This window comes from Fragaria vesca, linkage group LG4 (assembly GCF_000184155.1).
Source record: "Fragaria vesca subsp. vesca linkage group LG4, FraVesHawaii_1.0, whole genome shotgun sequence".
Classification (NCBI taxonomy): Eukaryota; Viridiplantae; Streptophyta; class Magnoliopsida; order Rosales; family Rosaceae; genus Fragaria; species Fragaria vesca.
Genome location: NC_020494.1, coordinates 11,377,214 through 11,396,101, shown reverse-complemented (window position 1 = coordinate 11,396,101; position 18,888 = coordinate 11,377,214). Strand labels below are relative to the sequence as shown.

Below are 18,888 nucleotides of genomic sequence, written 5' to 3'. Positions count from 1 at the left end.
AACATTTCGAGTTGCAGCAAAGATAGGGTAACATTCATGATATAAGATGACAAAACCAGTAGCAACATTCTTGTTATTGATCACTGACCCATCAAAGTTGAGTTTGGCAAACTATCAAGAATGAGGGATTCATCTTATAACACACGAGTGATATGAATGAGCTAAAGTAACAAAAGGGCTAACAATTGATTGAATGGAGGCAGAGAAACATACACAACCGATGAATACTCCTGATTATTAGATTATTTCTTGCTTTTCAAATTTTTTAACAGAGGATGATGTGCTCTATATGTCTTGTTTTTCTTTTGCTATGAAAACTGAAAAGCACATAAGAAAACCAAATCGCAGTAAGTTGGTGTAATTTTACCCAATAACCAAACACAGCCTTGAATGACCTCAACCCAAAGGACAATCTGGTCAGACGGACCTCCCCCGTTTGTCATCGACGACTTTGAACCCTCCATTCCCCCGAAACAGAAACGACGCATCCGAAAATTAGAAACCAACACAAGGACAAACCCGTCCTTTTCACCAAATCAAATAAATTGAAAATAGCCGTTCAGTAAAAATTTCAAAATTTACAATCTACCAAAATACCAAATTATAACGACGACATCTCTCTTCTCTCTCTCTCATTTCACAAAGTTTATTTTATAATCCAAGCAACCATTTCTCTCTCTCTTCTCTCTTCTATCTACCGTGGAGCCCCTGCCATAATCTCCAATCCCATTTTCTCAGAAAACCAAAAATCGCAACTTTTCCAATCCAAATTAGGGTTTTTTTTGCTTTCCCAGATCTGATCCCAATGCTCATTCTTCTCTGATCGGTTCCGAAAGGCGCGATCTTTGTTTCGTTCTGGGTTCGTTCTTGAAGGTTCAATCGGAAAATGTGATCGATTGATTGGCTATTTTACATTGCTGGGTGTCTGAAATTTCAGATTTTGATAATCGGGTCTTGATTGGAATTTCCAGATTTTACTTGGGTTGTTGAATCCCATTTTCGTTTGGGGTTGTTTCTTTCATGCTCTGCTCTCAATTTCAAGCTTCCCAAACCTCGTGAGTATATATAAACCAACCCAGATCAGTTTTTTAGTTTTTATTTTTTATTTTTTAATTATATTTTGATTGTGTGTGTGGGATTTGAAGCGGTTGTTGAAAATTAGATCTTGAAAATTGGCTCCTCAAAGAAGGTCGCAGCGCCACATGGGTGGGCAGATGCAGCAGAGCAATGCCGCCGCGGCTACTGCTCTGTATGACCACCATGCCGGCAATGCGGGTCCCACCAACGACGCCAGCGACGCCGTCATGGCCCGCTGGCTCCAGTCCGCTGGTCTCCAGCATCTGGCCTCACCTCTGGCTTCCACCGCCGTCGATAACCGGCTACTCCCTAACCTTCTCATGCAGGTATTCATATTCTTGTTTATATTTGGAATTACTGGGTTTGAATGCATGAGGAGTAAGCATTGGTTGTTGTAGGGTTACGGAGCGCAGTCGGCTGAAGAGAAGCAGAGGCTGTTGAAATTAATGCGGAACCTGAATTTCAACGGGGAGTCGGGTTCAGAGCCGTACACACCTACTGCCCAAACATCTGGAGGGCCTGCATCGGAGGGTTTTCACTCTCCGGACTTCAGGGGGGATTTCGGAGCTGGGCTGTTGGATCTTCATGCAATGGATGATACAGAGCTTCTTTCTGAGGTATGGTTGTTCACACCAATCTTAATGTTCTGTGGTCATCTTAGCTGGAAAGTTCTACATGAATTTGTTTTTATAAAATTAATAACAGAAATCTTAGCTGGAAAGTTCTACATGAATTTGTTTTTATAAAATTAATAACAGAAACCCATCTTATTTGTTTCTTGCCTAATGTCTACTCTTAAAGACTAGATATATTATTAATATATGGCATTCAGTCATTACTTATCTCTTGCTGAAATTCACCTACAAGGTCCTGTTTATTTGGTGATATCTCACTAGATGCTCTGGCAATTGTTAGCTATTCCACCGACTCATTCTTAAAATAATATTGTCTGTATCAATGGCCCAAGTTGAATGAGCAAATGTACCTGACTAAGTTCAAGTCTAAGCGTAGATTCCATATATTTATGTTAAACCGGATGTGGGATCCAAGTTAAACAGACGTTTCTTAGGCGATAAGCAGTTAGTAATTGTTAAGTCATAAGACATAAATTAGTTTATGGAAAAACAGAACCTAGTTGAGAGGTACCCTGGAAATTCGTAGAGTAGATAGATGTCTGTTGGATCTGAATTTAGTTTATGACCTAAATAATAGAAATCCAGAAGAAGCAGATTTTGTCACATAAGAAAGTTCTTTCTACTGGTAGGTTGTTTCTATTGGACTGCTGGTCAAAGCTTCTATATGTTATTAGTTGTGAATTGGCTTCTAAATTAACTTTATTTTGGACAACTTATTTTTTCTCTCTAGAATATTAGATTCTATAGCTAAGTACAGTTCCATCATATGTTTAGATTTGCTTGTTGACATCAAATATTGTTTTCGTGTAATATATAATAGTCTTTATTTATTTTATTTGTTTTAATAGTTGCTGGGATGTAGAGGAGTTGGCTTTTTATTTAATTCGGTTATGTTGTGCTAAGTAATTCTGTTATGGGCACAAATGAAGAACTCTAATTTCTATTCTTTCTTTTTTCTTGAGTCGTAAGAAATTTCAGACTACCTTATCTGTCTGTTGGATATGTTTAATATCCTTTTTTGTTTTCTCTCTTTGTTAATGAAGTGCTGTGTTGTTTTCATGTTCAGCATGTTATGTCCGAACCGTTTGAGCCATCTCCATTTATGCCTGGTGGTATGAAAACTTTCGAAGATGAATTGAATTTGACAAGTGGTGGACAGCAAAGTGTGCTACCTGACCAAGATGCATCAGTTCCATTAGTGCAGAATGAGAAGGAGAGCACACGGGAGAATAATGTGGCTAAAATAAAAGTTGTGGTATGTAGTAGTGGCTAAATTATGTTGTTTGATGACCTGGTCCCTTCTTTTTGTATGAATGTTTATGATTCGTATCTCACTTTTGGCTTGTATGTTTTGGACTTTTGGGGAGACTGATAGATTATCAATGCATATTACATGTTATGAAGTCTTTTTGAAGTAGTCTTGTTCTTATGGTCATAATAGGTACGCAAAAGACCTTTAAACAAGAAGGAACTTTCTCGGAAGGAGGATGACATTGTCACTGTGTATGACAAGTCTTATCTGACAGTTCATGAACCTAGAGTGAAGGTTTGTTCTTAGCTCAGCAGATCCTGCTCTAACTTTTTAGCTGAACTGCATCGTGGAAGTTGAAGTTGTATCTTTGTCATGTCATAGGTAGACTTGACTGCATATGTGGAGAAGCATGAGTTCTGTTTTGATGCGGTTCTGGATGAGCATGTTCGCAATGATGAGGTAAGATCTTCTTGGTAGAGATCGGATATCTTGTGCACCTGGGTAGTCTGTTAATCTTGATTTATTGTTCCGTTGATTTTCATATGAAGTCACTCAGGTGAAACTTGTGTGCTTGTTTCCTTTTGATTATTTATTAAAAGAGGTCTGATAACTTGAAATGCTTTCTGTAACAGGTATATTGGGCCACTGTAGAACCAATTATTCCCCTCATTTTTGAGCGAACAAAGGCTACATGTTTTGCTTATGGTCAGACAGGTAGGTGCTGTTTATGAGCTTTACATGTAATAGTCTACGTTGTGATCAGTTTTTCCTTGTTTAAATTTCACACTTTTCACCTACAACTATCTGGAAGTCATGAAAATGAATTGTCATTGAATGATAATTTATATATGACCTTGATGTAATATGTACTTAATCCAATATATTTGTTGTTTTACCTGTTGCCTTGTATGTCATGTTCTATAAAGACTAAACACCCATTTTATTATTCAATATTCTAATAAGATTTGAATCAGGTAGTGGCAAGACATTCACGATGCAACCGTTACCTATCAGAGCTGCTGAAGATCTTGTCAGATTGTTGCACCAGCCAGTTTACCGTAACCAGAGATTCAAATTATGGCTAAGCTACTTTGAGATCTATGGTGGAAAGCTCTTTGATCTTCTCAGCGAGAGGAAGTATGTCTCTTGGTCTCATGAATTCTCTTATTCTATGTCTACCATGATTAGATGATTCTATTATTCCTGTCTACTACTATAGCCTGTAGTTTTGTTCTGAAGACTGATTTCATTTGTTTGTTAAAGGAAACTTTGTATGAGAGAAGATGGACGGCAACAAGTTTGCATTGTTGGACTGCAAGAGTTTGAGGTGTCAGATGTACAGATTGTTAAAGAATATATTGAGAGGGGGAACGCTACTAGAAGTACTGGGTCAACTGGTGCTAATGAGGAGTCGTCTAGGTCTCATGCTATTTTACAACTTGTGGTTAAAAAGCACACTGAGGTAAAAGATTCCAGGGGCCGGATTAACATTGATGTAAATGAACCCAGAAGTGGGAAGGTTGTGGGAAAGATTTCTTTTATTGATCTTGCTGGTAGTGAAAGAGGTGCTGACACCACTGATAATGACCGACAAACAAGGTAATCTGTTCCCTTTATTAACTGATTTCTAAGTATGTATTGTTTTTGACTTATCTGCTATCACCTTGGTTATTGAACTTAATTGCGAAGGGAGAGGCAGGTCGATGAATTGATTGAACTTCTGGTTCATACTAGATACACAATGATTGATAAAACTTCTCAGTGTACCTTGTTTTAGCTGTTTGTTTTTCATCATGATTATTCTTTTACTTGTATTGGTAGTTTGGTACCGTCATACTGAAAATTACAATTTCTCAAATAAACTGCAGAATTGAAGGAGCAGAAATCAACAAGAGCCTTTTGGCCCTAAAGGAGTGCATTCGTGCTCTGGACAATGACCAGATCCATATACCTTTTCGGGGAAGCAAACTCACGGAAGTGCTTCGTGACTCTTTCGTCGGAAATTCAAGGACAGTAATGATATCTTGTATATCTCCAAATGCAGGGTCATGTGAGCATACACTGAATACTTTGAGATATGCTGATAGGTATGGTTTATGCTATTGTGAAGCAAATCTCATTACTTCACTAAAAAATGTCTGATTGGGTCATGCGAGCATACACTTAATATTTGTCCTTTCTGTTACAAACTAAAAAATGACTTTTTAATGAACAGGGTCAAAAGTCTTTCGAAAGGTGGCAATTCTCGGAAGGATCAACCTGCAAATTCATTACCTCCAACTAATAAGGATTTTTCCTCATCATCGTCTACTCTAGCTTCTTCTGGTGTAGAGGATATCCATGAACAACGTCAAGAAGTTAAAACAACCGATACAGGTAGAAGAGTTATAGAAAAAGATAGTTTTTCATATATCCATGAGCAACGCCAAGAAGTTAAACCAACTGATACAGGCAGAAGAGCTGCAGAGAAAGAAAGTATTTCATATATCCCTACTCCTGATTTTGAGAAGCGTCCAGCAAATTCATCGAGTAATCCCATTAGTATTCGAGAAGGAAAAGGGATAACTTCTAGTTCAATAGATAGGGAGAGGTTTGAAGGGAATAATTCTTACAGTGATTCTTACAGTCAGAAGATGTCGTATCATTCTCAAAATTCAGTTGATGCAGAAGAAAAAGTGCAAAAGGTATCACCACCTCGCCGGAAACTAACTAAAGACGAAAAATCAGAAAAGTTGGGCAACTGGCTGAAGAAAGGAGGTGGTTCTGATCTGTCCACCACCAGCTCTATGCAGCAGAATTCTGGGAATTTTAACACAAGCAATGTTGGATCTAGACAGTCTGAGCCTGAAGTTCCTGATGGGAATATCAATGCAATTCTTGAGGTTGGTAAACTATTTGGCTTCATTTATTGTAATTGTGTTGTTGGTGTATAATTTTTTGTGCACCCCTTGTTAATTTCTTGGGCCCGATGGATTTTTTTAGGAAGAAGAGGCCCTAATTGCTGCCCACCGAAAAGAAATCGAGGATACAATGGAAATAGTTCGTGAAGTAAGTAAAAAGTTTCTTCTTTTATGCTGTAATCTTGACTTCCTCCTGTTCTAAGTTATTTTGATGCTTTTGGCTGTTCATGAACTTTGAATGAATAGGTCCTGATTCCTTTTGTGGGGCAGATTAAACAAACTGCACAGGCTCACTTTGTAGGCTTAGCATGAAAAGATGCACCTCAGTTAAATTTTCTCTATGCCTGCCACATTTGCTGTGTTTGCCTGCCTTGTTGTGCTGATGATGTATATTTTGGTACATATGTTAATCTACTGTTGTCTTTTTGACCAGGAAATGAAACTGTTGGCAGAAGTGGACCGACCAGGGAGCCTCATAGACAACTATGTGACTCAGTTGAGCTTTGTGCTTTCTCGCAAGGCAGCTAGTCTGGTGAGTCTCCAAGCGCGCCTCGCAAGGTTTCAGCATAGACTAAAAGAACAGGAGATTCTAAGTCGGAAAAGAGTACCTCGTTAAGGAAGAGGCAGTCACTGTGTTTCGCTGCTCTAATGGTGGCACCTAAACTTGTAGTTACGTTTAAGGCATGAGCTGTGGGAGAAGATTTGAGGGGTCACTGACTCCTTCCTGGCTGTTCACAATCCAGACTTCTGGCTTAAAGGACAAGAATGGGGAAATTCATGTCTGTTGCCAATGCTTGTATCTCATTGTAATTCGGTAGATAAGTCGATGTGTTCTTGCTGGGTTTTCATGGGTTGTGGCTTTTGGCTGTTGTGTAATGGTGACTGAAATTTGAAATTTGCAACAATATATTTCTAGTAAAGAAAAAAAAATGAAATAGAATGTTCATTACTCAGTTATCATGACTGTATCTTTTCATTTTCGTTTTTGCAATTGGCGCCTTAAGCGCTATGGTAATATTTCCAAGGGTGATGGTTTCATGTAGAGTCTTTCACAAATTTAGGCCAATGAAAGACACGTTGTATCAGGTTAAGCAACCGAAATCAAAGGTGGATTGAACTTATTGAAGTGTCGTCTTCGCTCAATTGAGTTATTTATATGTTCTATCGTCTTTCACAAATCTATATGGTTTTGGTACTTGGATTCTGATTTCTGATATAAACATGGACTTCGCATTCTCTCCCTCTGCCTCTCTTCAACAGATGCAAGCTCTCTCTCACACTACAACTTCCATGCTGCAAAGCTAACGGGAATGCGAAATGGTGAAGGCTGCATATGACCTTGAGGTTGGACTGCACACTTACTATTTAAAGCAATAAAAGTAGCTCAAGTTCATCTTCTGGCTTCAACCGATTGCAGATCTACTAACTAAATCCCATCTCAAATTTTGTCAGGGGTTGCCTCTCCCCTCTTCGTTTCACTAAGTAAATTCTCAATAGACACCAAACTATTTTATACGATATTATTTAGACATTTTTTCATGGCTTACTAGGGTATCCACCTCATTTATGTTCGTGTTGGCAAATCAGCTCTTACATTGAGCTATAACTAACCCAATTCACTATGCTTCATCTCGGGTTTATGTCTTCGTCTGAGATTGTGTAGAGGCCAGTAGGATGAATAGGGTTGCCTTACCTCTAAAGAAACAATAAACCAACAACTAGTTCGGGTGTCCCCGCAAGTGTGTTGTGAATGAGCGTGCTCTCGACCCACATCAGAAAGAAGTGAAAATTGAGGCTGTTCAAATATGCAAGCCTGTGTAGAACGTTCACGACCTTACTTGAACAGGATCTGTTCTATAGGATCGTACCTCTGTATCCTTGACTTCTAAGGAAACAGGAATCTAAACCTTGTTCAACCAAGTCTGGGGTGGTCACTTGGCTGTCTGACAGGTTCCCAATCTTTTTTCACTCCTGATTTTTTTGTTTTGTGTGTAGTAAGCTAACCAACCTTTGGTGAAGGTCAGATTCTCTTGTGCCTTTGCTTCTGGGAGAGTTCAATTGTTTAAGCCTTAAGTTTTCAGGGTTAGCATATTTCCTTGCCTTTGCCTTCTTAAATAGACTTTGGTGGCGTGGCTGAGTAATCCTGAAGGTCAAATTCTCTTGTGCCTTGCTTCTGGGAGAGACCGGAGAGCTCAATTAGTTTTCAGGATTGGCATATTTCGTTGGTTTTCCCTTCATAGTGCTTTGAAGGAGAATACACTGGCAAAAATTGGTGGTGTAAAAACTAGTTATTTGTGTCAAGCAACTCAATTTAGAGGACCAATGGAATTTTAACACAGATTGACAACATAAAGATAAATGTTCAAATCTTACCACCTTTTTTTTTTTTTATAGAATAGGCATTCCCTCAAAAAACTTGTGTTACATTGTTAGATCAAATCCAACACTTTACAAGTGACAAGATACAATTCCAAACACTTGCAACTCGGGACACTGACACATCATGGCTCGCGCACTTGTATACCTAGGCTATATGCAATTTGCTTTGTACTCTACTAACAATGTCTTGACAGCAATCACCTCCACAAGGGCAAATCTCAAAATCATGCAAACAAACGCTGAAGCTCCCACTTTAGCAGCATCAACATTGTGAAGAAGATGCAGGCATCCGTCATTAACCTATTTGACAATGAACCTCCTTGACAAATCAGTCGGCTCTTAATTGTAGAACCTCCTTGGCTGTCCTCAATCGAAAATATGGCATGTGTTTCTGCAAGGACAAGAGTAGAAAGATAAATCATACTAAATGAGATTTGATAATATAATACGGCTCATCAATATAAGTTAAGGAAACAAAGACAGTGTTTTCGCCCTAGGAAAACGGTCAACATGTAATCAGCCATTAGTAATGTTCAAGGTTCTAAAAAACGCTAGGCGCTAGTCGGGCGGACAGCGCCCAAAAGATTAATCGGGGATTAATCGGATTTATATTTTTGTATTTATTTTATTTTTAATAATAGATAATTATATAAATAATGCCTATAATTATTATAACAAGCAATTATTTACTTAAATAATCATTTAATATAATATTAAATAATTTTTAATCACCTAATAAACTATATCCTAAACCTTGTCCTTCATCTTCTTCTCTATCGTCTTCAACTCAGGCTCCAAAGGTTCCTATCTCTCATGGACATGGACAATATCGAAGACGATTTCCAGTTGAGAGAATCCCGTCCCGCCAGCCCGCCCACCCGCCCAGCCCGAGTAATCGCCGCCCAGCCCGAGTAATCAATCGAAAATCGGACAGCCGCCCAGACCACACGATTTGCTTGAAATCAAGACGGGCAGCCACCGTCGAGCGTCTAGGCACCGCCTAGGCGGCCACCCAGACCGATTTTTAGAACCTTGGTAATGTTTAAGAGCTAGTGCAGGAAAATACATGAATACTACCAAAACAAAACAGATATTTTATGCGAGAGAGAAAAGCATATACACATGTAAGTTTCCGGGCAACTAAAGCATCTTTACGTGTGCCTTACCTGGTGGAAACACAGATCCAAGCCCCTGCTGTAAAAGTCAGCATACTTGATCATAAATACGCCACAATCAAACCTGTTAAAATCATGAAAAATATTTCATCAGGCAGAAGTCTCTTTTGCTCAATTATCAACTTCACAAAGAATTTTGGTATTTAAGTTTCAAAAGGATGCCTACCCATTCTCCTGCTCGGGAAGGTCCTCGATACATTCAAATTTCCAAGAACTCACATCAATGTCTTTCCCACTCTTGTCCTTCACTTCATCAACGTAGTATTTAGCCTGCCAAGCATAAACAGTCAACATCAATCTCACTACGTTATAAGCTAAACTATAACCATTTGGAACTCCATATCAAAATACTATTTCTTTGGAATTAGAGAAAAAAAAAACAAGGAGACATAAAGGGTTCTTATGTACAGGTTCAAACTGTACACAACCTTGCTAAATGAGCCCCCTAACAAACTGTCAAACTAAGTAAACAAATGAACATGAACAACAAGGAAGAAATTCTGACTACGAAAGCATTAAATATGATCTTGACAAGGCTATCAAAAATGAGGAGTCAAAGGGACGGTCATCATGTTATTCATACATAGAGAAAATCCTGACAAGGATATACTTTGTTTCAGTAAGAAATCAAGTGGTCAATTAATCTACTTTCCTAGACAGCACAAAGACAAAGTTTTTATGCTTTAATCAGTTTCATTGTCCTATGTAAAGATTCATATGCAACGGGGAGTCATGTCTTCCCAAAGTCTACATGCAGGGCGTCGACATAAAAGTTTATCTTTTATATTTGCAAACTCAGTCAATATTGGAGTCATGGAAGTGAAAAATACCAACACAGATAAAGCAACAATGACATCCCCACACCCACACCCACACCCACCAAAAAGGTGTCAAGGACTCAATAATCACACCAAAAGCCGAACAAAAGCTTCAATGCATACCAATAGTTGCATCACTTTTGTATCACGCCCTCTGAGCGAATCCAAATACTGGAACTTCTGATCTGCTTTGTTGATCACAGCCAAGCACCAATGTATTTCTTTGTGAATGGGGACAAATATCTGCAAGAAATCACTTCAGACATAAACAGGACACTCAACTTGAATATATGAGCAAGGAAGAGGGTCTAAAATGAATATACTTTGTCACAGTCAATGAGGCTGTATCCTAGCTTTCTTTGGGTAGTCCATCTTCTGACAGCTTTATAATCATAGCCACTTCTTCCACCTATTAACTGCATCATACAATCCAGTGAAAAGTTATTCAGTACACATCACTATCCAATCACTACCAATAAAACCAATTTGATATATAAAAAGGAGAATGAATCAAGTAACAAATGAACTTACAGAAACTAATTATAAACACACGACAAAGAGGCAGAGTGCAAATCACAAACCTTTTTGTAGAAAAATGTGTTGAAAAAATGACATTTCAAGAACTTCTTTGGATCTCTCTTTTCCCTCTCCTTCAGCAACTCAAGGTAGACGTTTATGACCTAGAAAGCAGAGAATGCACACCATTAATTAAATAACCAGATTAGCTTGCCAATAAAGTCCACTACATCAAAACCAAGACTAACGAAGACAGAAACTTTTTTGACATAATCAATAACAGTTCGTAAGACTGTAACCTAAACAATCACCTCATCATTCAACCATGCACATGGTCTAAGGCACTGCAAAAGTTCCCCAGTAATTTGTATGTTTGAGTTCTCATGAGTTACAAGGATCTTCCTCCTGCATTAAGTAATAAACAGACACTTACAGTTACATACACACCACTCGTAACAAGAAACCATGTATACACTGATTCATACCGATTTGCAGGAGAAAATGCTCGATCCACCACAGCCTTTTCCTCCTCTTTGAGAGGGATAAAAGGTTCGAGAGGCGCCTCCTGATACAATCACACATTATCAAATCAAAACCTACATACAATCTTCAAACCACAAAAACCTTACTGAACACGAAAACAAACAGAAACTCACCTCCACCGGTTTCTTCTTCGGCCGCAAAGACTCAAACAGGGCCCTCTTACTCTCAGTAACCTGAATCTCAAACCCCAACTGTTTCAATTTCGGCGCCCTCTGCCTCTCTAACTCCTCAATCATCTTCTTATACCTCGGCAAATCCTCGGGATCAAGGGACAGCAACTCCCTCATCTTCTCCGCACTCTCCTCCACTCTCAAACTCGAACCATTCATCGTCAATGTAGTAAAATCCGAAGCCACAGAAGAAGCCGACGGCTGCTGCTTCACCACCGCCGTCTTCCTCTCCAATTCCTGCACATCCGGCTCATCATCCTCCCCTAAATCCACCACTTCCTCAATGCTCGAATCATCCGAAACCCGATTCTGTTGCTCATCCTCTTCCTCATCCAATCGAATCACCTCCTTCTCCTTCTCCTTATTCCGGCTCAGAATCGTAGCCAGCGCCTCTTTTTTCGCATTGTTATAACGGCTCAACAGATTCCGGTCCAAAACATTGCCCATGGCTTCGTCGTCGCCGGAATAATGCTCCTCCGGTGCATAAACCACTCGGCTCAAGGAAGAGCTGAACTTTCCGGGACACGGCGCGAGAACTCGCCGCAACGGTTGCGCGGCCGGGTAGCGAGAGACTCTGGCGACGGCGCTGTTGGAAACGGGTCGGGTCGGAGTTTGGGTCGGCGGAGAGGAGGAGGAGAAGGAGGAGAATAACCTGGGTCGCTTTGAAATGCGGGAATTGGGGGAAAAGGGAGAAGGTTGGGTGCAATTCGAGGTCAGACACTCGTCTATGCGTGTGCGATTTCTGGCTAGGGCTCCCATTGGAACTCGAAAACCCTAGAAATTGAAAGGCTCATCTGCCGGTGGGGTTTGGATGAGTTTGATCGGAGGAAGCTAAACCCTAAATGTGACGCGAATTGGGGGAAGAACCAAACCCTAAGGTTTTGCAAATGGAAAAGAACAGAGAGAAATGGTTCGAATTGAGAGAGAGAGAGAGAGAGAGAGTTGTCAAGGACTTGATTTTTAGGGGTTGTGATAGGAACCCAGTATAATAATTGTAACGCTCTTATGCATGAGTGGGATTACAACTTTGACCTCAGTTCATTGAAGTTTGCTTTCCCAAGTCTTTATGTTTTGGGCTTGTAGTTTTGGTCCTTATCGTAATTTGCAGTGAGTACAGTTCATGAAGAACATGATCAATTTGTTGTTCTTTGTTTCTAGCAAATATGATCAATTGTGTCCTTCTAGTCGTGGATCATGTCCATAAAGAGATGTTACAGGGATCAAAAGGTGTGGGACTGAGCAAAACTAATCTCACATTTATAGCCGGAAATATAATATACATAACGTTAATGCAAATGTCGTACATTTGTTTTCTTTATAGAAAGTGTACGGAAGATAGATCATATACATAGGCGGTGTTATAGTTTTAGAAACATGTTTAGATAGCCACCTCAATTAATTGAACACCTAAAAAAATCATGTTAGGAATTAAACGACCGTAAACTCAACCAGTTAAACAATGATCAAATCTAAAAGATTATCTATTGTTTTTTAAGATCAAATACGTAAAATTAATATTAGTTCGAAATTACTCATTATGTGTTTCTATAAAATTTCCACTTCACATATTTAGATTTTACTCTTTTGCATATCACAATATTGATGTGTTCTACTTACATTCTAACCACATGAAGATAGTTTTTCTTTTTGTGTGAATACCAAGCATATAACATCCTGCTAGAACTAACTTATCAGACCAACAAAACATGTGTAAATTACCTGCAGTCACTGTGCCTATGATTTGTTTGGTGGTGTTGTTAAGATTCAACATCTCGAAGAGGTTCATGAAGACTCGACCTTCGCAAAAGCACTCGAGAGCTTTAGGCTGTGTTTAGATTTGTAGTGCGCTCTCTTAATGCAGTTATTCAATAGCATTAGAAGAACACATTACAATCAAGCACATCTTAAAGTTTGGGTGATTGGATTATGATGATTTTGTTGCGAAACAAATGTCGAAACATTTCAGTAAGCTGAGTTACCATTACTTGTTATACGGTGAGAAATTTCGATAGTCTCTATACTCAACACTTTTCATGAATTTAGTTGCCGCTTTCGATTTTTCAACCACTATTTTCATATCACAGTTCTTCTCTTGTTATTGACATCAAGATTGTCCCAGAAAAAAAGGTCGTATAATTGTTATTGACATCGATAGGGACTTTAAAATCTCCTTCCACTTGAATCTTCTTAAGACCATCACTAGAGTTCATGACACACCAAAGCAAATACATACATAACTTGTTTACTCGAACATTATGAAACTAATACAGAGGTAATGGTCCTTCCGTCTATATGATGTTAATTTACAGAACTACATCTACTACATGAAAAGCCTATTTGGTGATAACTGTGCATATAGAGCATAATAGCAAACCAAAACTATTCAAGGCCATAAAGGGCCATCCATCTGCCAGTGTAGTGAAGCCGAGTTATTTAGCTAGGACTGAAACACAAAAATAAAAAGGTATCAGTAAAAAACTCACCTTGCAAGGAGATAGTTTAAATCTCATTCCGGATGATTTTTCTAATGAAATACCTAGTTTAATTTCATAAAAGCTGCACCACTGCAGCCACTCTTAAGGCCCCATTTTGGAGAAGATCGGCGAGCTCATCAAATAACAGAGCTGTTCGCCAGCCCCAGCCCTTTGGAGCCTTTGGTAAAAGTGTGCCTGTTTGCTTGAAGCTTCCAAACACCATGACTTCCCTCTTTGATGGACATATTAGCTGCATTATATGTTACAGAGGCCAAAAGAAGAACAGAGTCAGTATATACTATAGTCTGGCATAACAAGAACAGGTATAAGACCGACAATCATTTTGTTCACTACCAGATATTACCTGGTAGCGGGCAGTAACCTTTTCACGAGAATCGACATACATCTGCACCTGTTTTGGCACACCATTAAAAACCTCAATCAGCAACTTTATAATCAGATATTGAATGTCAAATAAACGTATATAATAGATTGACACTATAATAGCCAGCAATTTCCTTGGTGGCTCCTCTCAAAGTCCTATTTATTTGCCAGTGATATACAGAAGTAGATTGATCATGATTGTAATGTGAGAAGAATACAATCTACTTCTTTGCCAGTAATGCACATATAAGTAGATAGGAAGCAGCACTCATCTCTCTAATTAACCCATATGCTAAAACAATCAAGACTAAGCTAACCTTTCTATACGGATCAGTAATCTCAGCTTTACGTCGGTGGATAAATAATCCTGAAACAACATATTATACAGACTTCATTCAGCTCACTTAAGCAAATTTATTCATATAAAACTTAGACAGGTGAGCAAAAAATGCTGCTGATGTATATCAATGCTTAGAACAGTACCAAGTGTTCGGCGTCCTTGAGGGTCCTCGTCATTAAAAGCCTGAACACTAATCTATAAATTTGAACAACAAATCCAATCTCTCTTAGATCATGAAAAACGAGATTTAAAAAGTCATAACATAGTAGATCTTAACCAGCTCATAGTGAAAGACAAATGTTTGTATACACACACCTTCCATAGAGAACCAGCATAAAAGACTTCTGATGAGTGCTTGACTTGGCCATCACTGAGTCTGTGTACATCCTCAAATTGCACCCTGCAGAACATGGGAGCAAGAAGTGAAGTGGCAAGGTAGGGTAGAGGCATAAAGAGGGATTGGTTTTTGAGTAGTACGATGGATAATATAACATGATGACTGATCATACTTAGGAATTGAGCAGACACACTGCCATTACACACAATCCAATCCTAAGCATAATGAATACAACAAGCTATCTGAGCTAGGAGATTATATGAAAGCAACCTAGACACCCAAAAGAATTTATATTACAATGTTTCAAGAGTGAAGATCTGGCATGGGTCACCTAAGCAAGAATATTGTATCTGCAGAAACTGTAACACAAATAGAAAGGAGCACATACCCAAAGCGGAACGGAGGGAAGTGACTTAAGGGTGTTTTCATATCCAATGAAATGGAGGAACTGTTTGCATTATCCCACTCAATTCCAAGTGCTTGGTCTGATGGCTCTACCATCTGCACAGGTGGACCACTAGAACTTGGCACTGACATGGAGGTTCCAGGCATTCGGCTTTGCATATCCATCTCATAGCCTGTCTCTGTTTGCTCTACATGAGCATTACCTGCACTGTTACCTCCTTGGCTTAGCCCAACCAAAGCTGTCAATCCATCTCCTGACAGCTCTGCATTGTGATCAGCTCTAGCCTCTGAGTCATCATTGGCAAGAGACTGCTGGCCGTTTCTGTTGCCTATGCCAAATGGCACACGAGAAAAGACGAATCGAGTTGGAGGCCAAGTGGCTGTTGGGACAAATGTGGTTCCACGTCCAATACCTGCAAGGCCATCAATAGGACCCCTGACATGCACACGTACAGGCCTGAAGAGGCCATTTCCTTCACCTGAAGCAGACTCGGCGACATATACACCGGAAGAGTTACTCTGATTATGCTCTTGCATATAGTACCCGGTGGTACCTCCATGTGGGAAAGAAAATTGCTGTCTGCAACTGCATGCTACGCTTGTAAGACAGCAACTTTTGCGTGTATCAGCGCCAATTTCTTGAACTCTCTGGCTCAATAGCATCTATATGATAACATACCAACTATAAGTAATCAAGGAAGCAATAGGTATTATACTACTGGACATATAAGTAATCCAACCACGTGAAAAGCATGCAAAAACCTAACAAACAAGATGTTTGAATGTGGTGATGGCCAGAGAGTCCTTGGGGCTACTCTGCAGGCCCATTAGACATTATATTTGCTGAAGTGATTTCTAAGTACAATAGTTTATATAAGAGTTTGAATGGCCTACTAGACCAGGCAATATGAATACGAGGTGAGGAATATTGAAAATACGTAACTACAGCTGCTTTATGAAATAGATTGACACCGAGCCATTTCTAGTGCAAAGTGAACAAAAGGAAGTACGACCTCTTTTCATTAGCATATTCTTTCTATCGCAATAAGAAAAACAAAAGTAAACACAGTGAGCAGAAATATACCTGCAGCCAAAGACTATCATTCACAGCTTTGCAAGGGAAACCCATTTCCTCAAGTTGCTTTCTTACATTCAATAGTGCCTCAAAAGACATGTTGCAGTATAGAAGAGAACCTCCTTCAAATATATTTACAAATGCATCATACTCCTCCCCACCAACCCCAAAGTCACGTTTACCGTAACCTTTAAGCTGTCTTCTGCCTACAACCCTGCCACCCCATGAAAGAGGAGGCATGCCACATCTTCCCCAATCATTTGGCATTAGCTCACTACTTGAAGAGTTCATTGACGAGCATTGCCTTGACTGGTCCCTGCCAAGCCAATTATTGTTATTCAAATGGTAGCATGACCCTTCATCAGATGGCCCCTCCATAGCTCCTCCATTTTCCCCCAATCTACTTACTCCAATACCAATAGGCACTTCCGCATAACATGATGTTCTCATTGCATCCATGTCGGAAAATGTATTAAATGATGAAGGACCTCCCATGCTGCAGTTGTATCCTGGCTCGAAATTTGACTGAGGGTAACAAACTTGTTGCACTTGCTGTTTGGCATTTGAACTTCCTGTTTGGAAGTCAACTACACAGTCTGCAAGCTCTATCAGAAGTTTACGAGCTGTATTATGTCCCTCTAAATTATCTTTTAGAGTTAAGCGCCCCAATTCAGACTCCAACCTTTTACTAGTGAAGCTATCAGTCAGATTCTTTCCCTTTGCTTTAGAGGAATCAGAATGAGCATCCGTCCCTGTCTCTGAACCGGAACTTCCATGATCATAGTCTTCCTGTTTGCATTGAGCACCCTTTGAAAGAAATGTGCATAGAGCCAGTTCAAACCTTTTCATGAAAAAGAAAACATATAAATTTTAATAGGAATTCAAGCTGTGAACAATTAAATCCGGTTCGAAACCATCAATGCTCCCTACCGTTTCTCTTCACTGGGTACCCAGAGCTCGTCAGAGGTGAGCAATGCAAGCAATGTTTGAGAAGAAAGTCTTGGAAGCACCTGTCCATGATAGGAAATACAAATGCAGAGCATTAGTATGCATGAAGACACTCGATACATACATTAACCCTAGGAAAACAACAATAACTAACAACATGAATCACATAAAGAGCAAACTGAGAGAACATAAACCATATCTCTGTAAGCATGAGGAAAATGATAAATATGCTTATGAAATGAAGAGAATGTGTTTCCCAGTATTCTTAATTGTCCTTCTCTCTCTCATTTTTTTTGTGTGCGATCTTTCTCTCAACTTTGCTCAAATTATTGCATTAAAACTGAAGAAAACATGAAAAAGAGAAGCAGACGACTACTAATACCCACAAGATACAACTATGCAGAAATGTTCTTTTACCTCTTTCAACTCCATGGCCCCGCTTTGACAAAGGTACCCCCAGCAAGCATTTCTTACTCGTTCTCCATGTATGCCATAATCTTGCCCCTCCGCAAACACCTGAAAGCATCAGGAAACTCACTGTTAACATAATAGAGATACATACTGTGTAGCTCGATCACAAAGACTGGCAGCACAAGAATTTTCAAAACCTGATATGCTAAGAAGTTCGAAGTCCACAGTTCCGATATAATAAAGTCAGTGCATATTGCACACAAATCCTGCATCCAAAATACAAACCAATCACACACAAATTCCAGGCATCACAACTCATCAGGAAGCGCAGTCGTAACCATAATGTGATACCTGAAGATCAAGAAAAGAAGCAGCAGCTAGTACTCGAAACGCATTGGTGTCGCTCAGCTTGGGGTGGTGGCCATACAAGTAAGCCAGAGCCGTCGTGATCGCCTCCGCATTGATATTCTTGTCATCCACGTGCAATGTCACAACCGGAGCATTGGCTTCTTTCCAAGGTCCATGAAGCATCTTCCTATCAATAATAATATCACAAGAATCTGACACTATTTTCAAAACAAAACAGAGCCAAAATCACAGAAACCAGTGACGGAAAGGGCATTTAGGTAAATTGAGACCTGAAGTAGGGGCTGCGGGAGAGGATGAGGCGGTGGAGGTGGTAGGTGGAGCCCAAGGCCAGGACGAGGACGTCGGAGAAGGCGCCGGAGTTGAAACCGTCGGTCTGGATGTGGTCGCAAAGGGAGGTGAGGTTGCAGTCCAGGGCGCGGAGCTCGCCGCTGCTCCGGTCGTTGTCCGAGTGCTGCTGCGAGGGCTGTATCGTCATTTTCATCTGCGGCCCGAAGCACCGCGTCGCCGCCGCCGCGTTGCTGGTGCTGCTGCTAGGGTATTTTGCTTCCAATTTTGCCCCCAATCGGAGATTATATGAATTTCATGAGAGAGAATGTGATACTAGTGAGTGATGATGGTGAAGATCAGAGAAGCCGTTTCTGTTTCTTCTTCTTCAGGAGTCAGGACCAGTTGGTAAAACC

The 18,888-nt window shown here is 39.9% G+C and overlaps 3 protein-coding genes across 3 annotated transcripts; 1 reads left to right on the top strand and 2 right to left on the bottom strand.

Moving 5' to 3' along the window:
* Positions 1–718: 718 nt before the first annotated feature.
* On the top strand, positions 719–6,820 carry LOC101310597. The gene is made up of 14 exons (XM_004296796.1): positions 719–1,055; positions 1,146–1,403; positions 1,476–1,694; positions 2,779–2,967; positions 3,154–3,258; positions 3,346–3,423; positions 3,597–3,678; positions 3,939–4,101; positions 4,228–4,563; positions 4,833–5,051; positions 5,180–5,340; positions 5,416–5,846; positions 5,947–6,012; positions 6,298–6,820. Exons 2-14 carry the CDS (start codon positions 1,203–1,205, stop codon positions 6,478–6,480), a joined length of 2,433 nt encoding a protein of 810 aa, XP_004296844.1. The 5' UTR covers positions 719–1,055; positions 1,146–1,202; the 3' UTR covers positions 6,481–6,820.
* A 1,400-nt stretch (positions 6,821–8,220) lies between these two features.
* On the bottom strand, positions 8,221–12,293 carry LOC101310309 (ubiquitin-like-specific protease ESD4-like). The gene is made up of 9 exons (XM_004296795.1): positions 11,409–12,293; positions 11,238–11,317; positions 11,064–11,157; positions 10,818–10,916; positions 10,560–10,652; positions 10,360–10,479; positions 9,585–9,688; positions 9,410–9,482; positions 8,221–8,634 (listed from the first exon to the last, which is right to left on the bottom strand). Exons 1-9 carry the CDS (start codon positions 12,222–12,224, stop codon positions 8,572–8,574), a joined length of 1,542 nt encoding a protein of 513 aa, XP_004296843.1. The 5' UTR covers positions 12,225–12,293; the 3' UTR covers positions 8,221–8,571.
* Positions 12,294–13,621: 1,328 nt separating this feature from the next.
* Positions 13,622–18,683, bottom strand: LOC101292406. The gene is made up of 13 exons (XM_004298080.1): positions 18,478–18,683; positions 18,191–18,374; positions 18,037–18,105; positions 17,846–17,944; positions 17,411–17,490; positions 16,490–17,321; positions 15,389–16,068; positions 14,979–15,063; positions 14,807–14,858; positions 14,641–14,690; positions 14,304–14,351; positions 14,002–14,189; positions 13,622–13,908 (listed from the first exon to the last, which is right to left on the bottom strand). The coding sequence occupies exons 1-12, from the start codon at positions 18,681–18,683 to the stop codon at positions 14,013–14,015; spliced, it is 2,562 nt and encodes an 853-aa protein (XP_004298128.1). The 3' UTR covers positions 13,622–13,908; positions 14,002–14,012.
* Positions 18,684–18,888: the final 205 nt, after the last annotated feature.

Excerpts from the sequence above, each read along its gene's own strand:
- LOC101310309 (XM_004296795.1), bottom strand. The coding sequence starts at position 12,224 with ATGGGAGCCCTAGCCAGAAATCGCACACGCATAGACGAGTGTCTGACC. Across the intron at positions 10,480-10,559 it reads GCCTCATTGACTGTGACAAA|ATATTTGTCCCCATTCACAA; the intron begins GTATATTCATTT and ends GATTTCTTGCAG. Across the intron at positions 9,689-10,359 it reads CAAAAGTGATGCAACTATTG|GCTAAATACTACGTTGATGA; the intron begins GTATGCATTGAA and ends TATGCTTGGCAG.
- LOC101292406 (XM_004298080.1), bottom strand. The coding sequence starts at position 18,683 with ATGACGATACAGCCCTCGCAGCAGCACTCGGACAACGACCGGAGCAGC. Across the intron at positions 17,491-17,845 it reads GGGCCATGGAGTTGAAAGAG|GTGCTTCCAAGACTTTCTTC; the intron begins GTAAAAGAACAT and ends TATCATGGACAG. Across the intron at positions 17,322-17,410 it reads GTACCCAGTGAAGAGAAACG|GTTTGAACTGGCTCTATGCA; the intron begins GTAGGGAGCATT and ends TTTCATGAAAAG.
- LOC101310597 (XM_004296796.1), top strand. The coding sequence starts at position 1,203 with ATGGGTGGGCAGATGCAGCAGAGCAATGCCGCCGCGGCTACTGCTCTG. Across the intron at positions 4,102-4,227 it reads GATCTTCTCAGCGAGAGGAA|GAAACTTTGTATGAGAGAAG; the intron begins GTATGTCTCTTG and ends TGTTTGTTAAAG. Across the intron at positions 5,052-5,179 it reads ACTTTGAGATATGCTGATAG|GGTCAAAAGTCTTTCGAAAG; the intron begins GTATGGTTTATG and ends TTTAATGAACAG.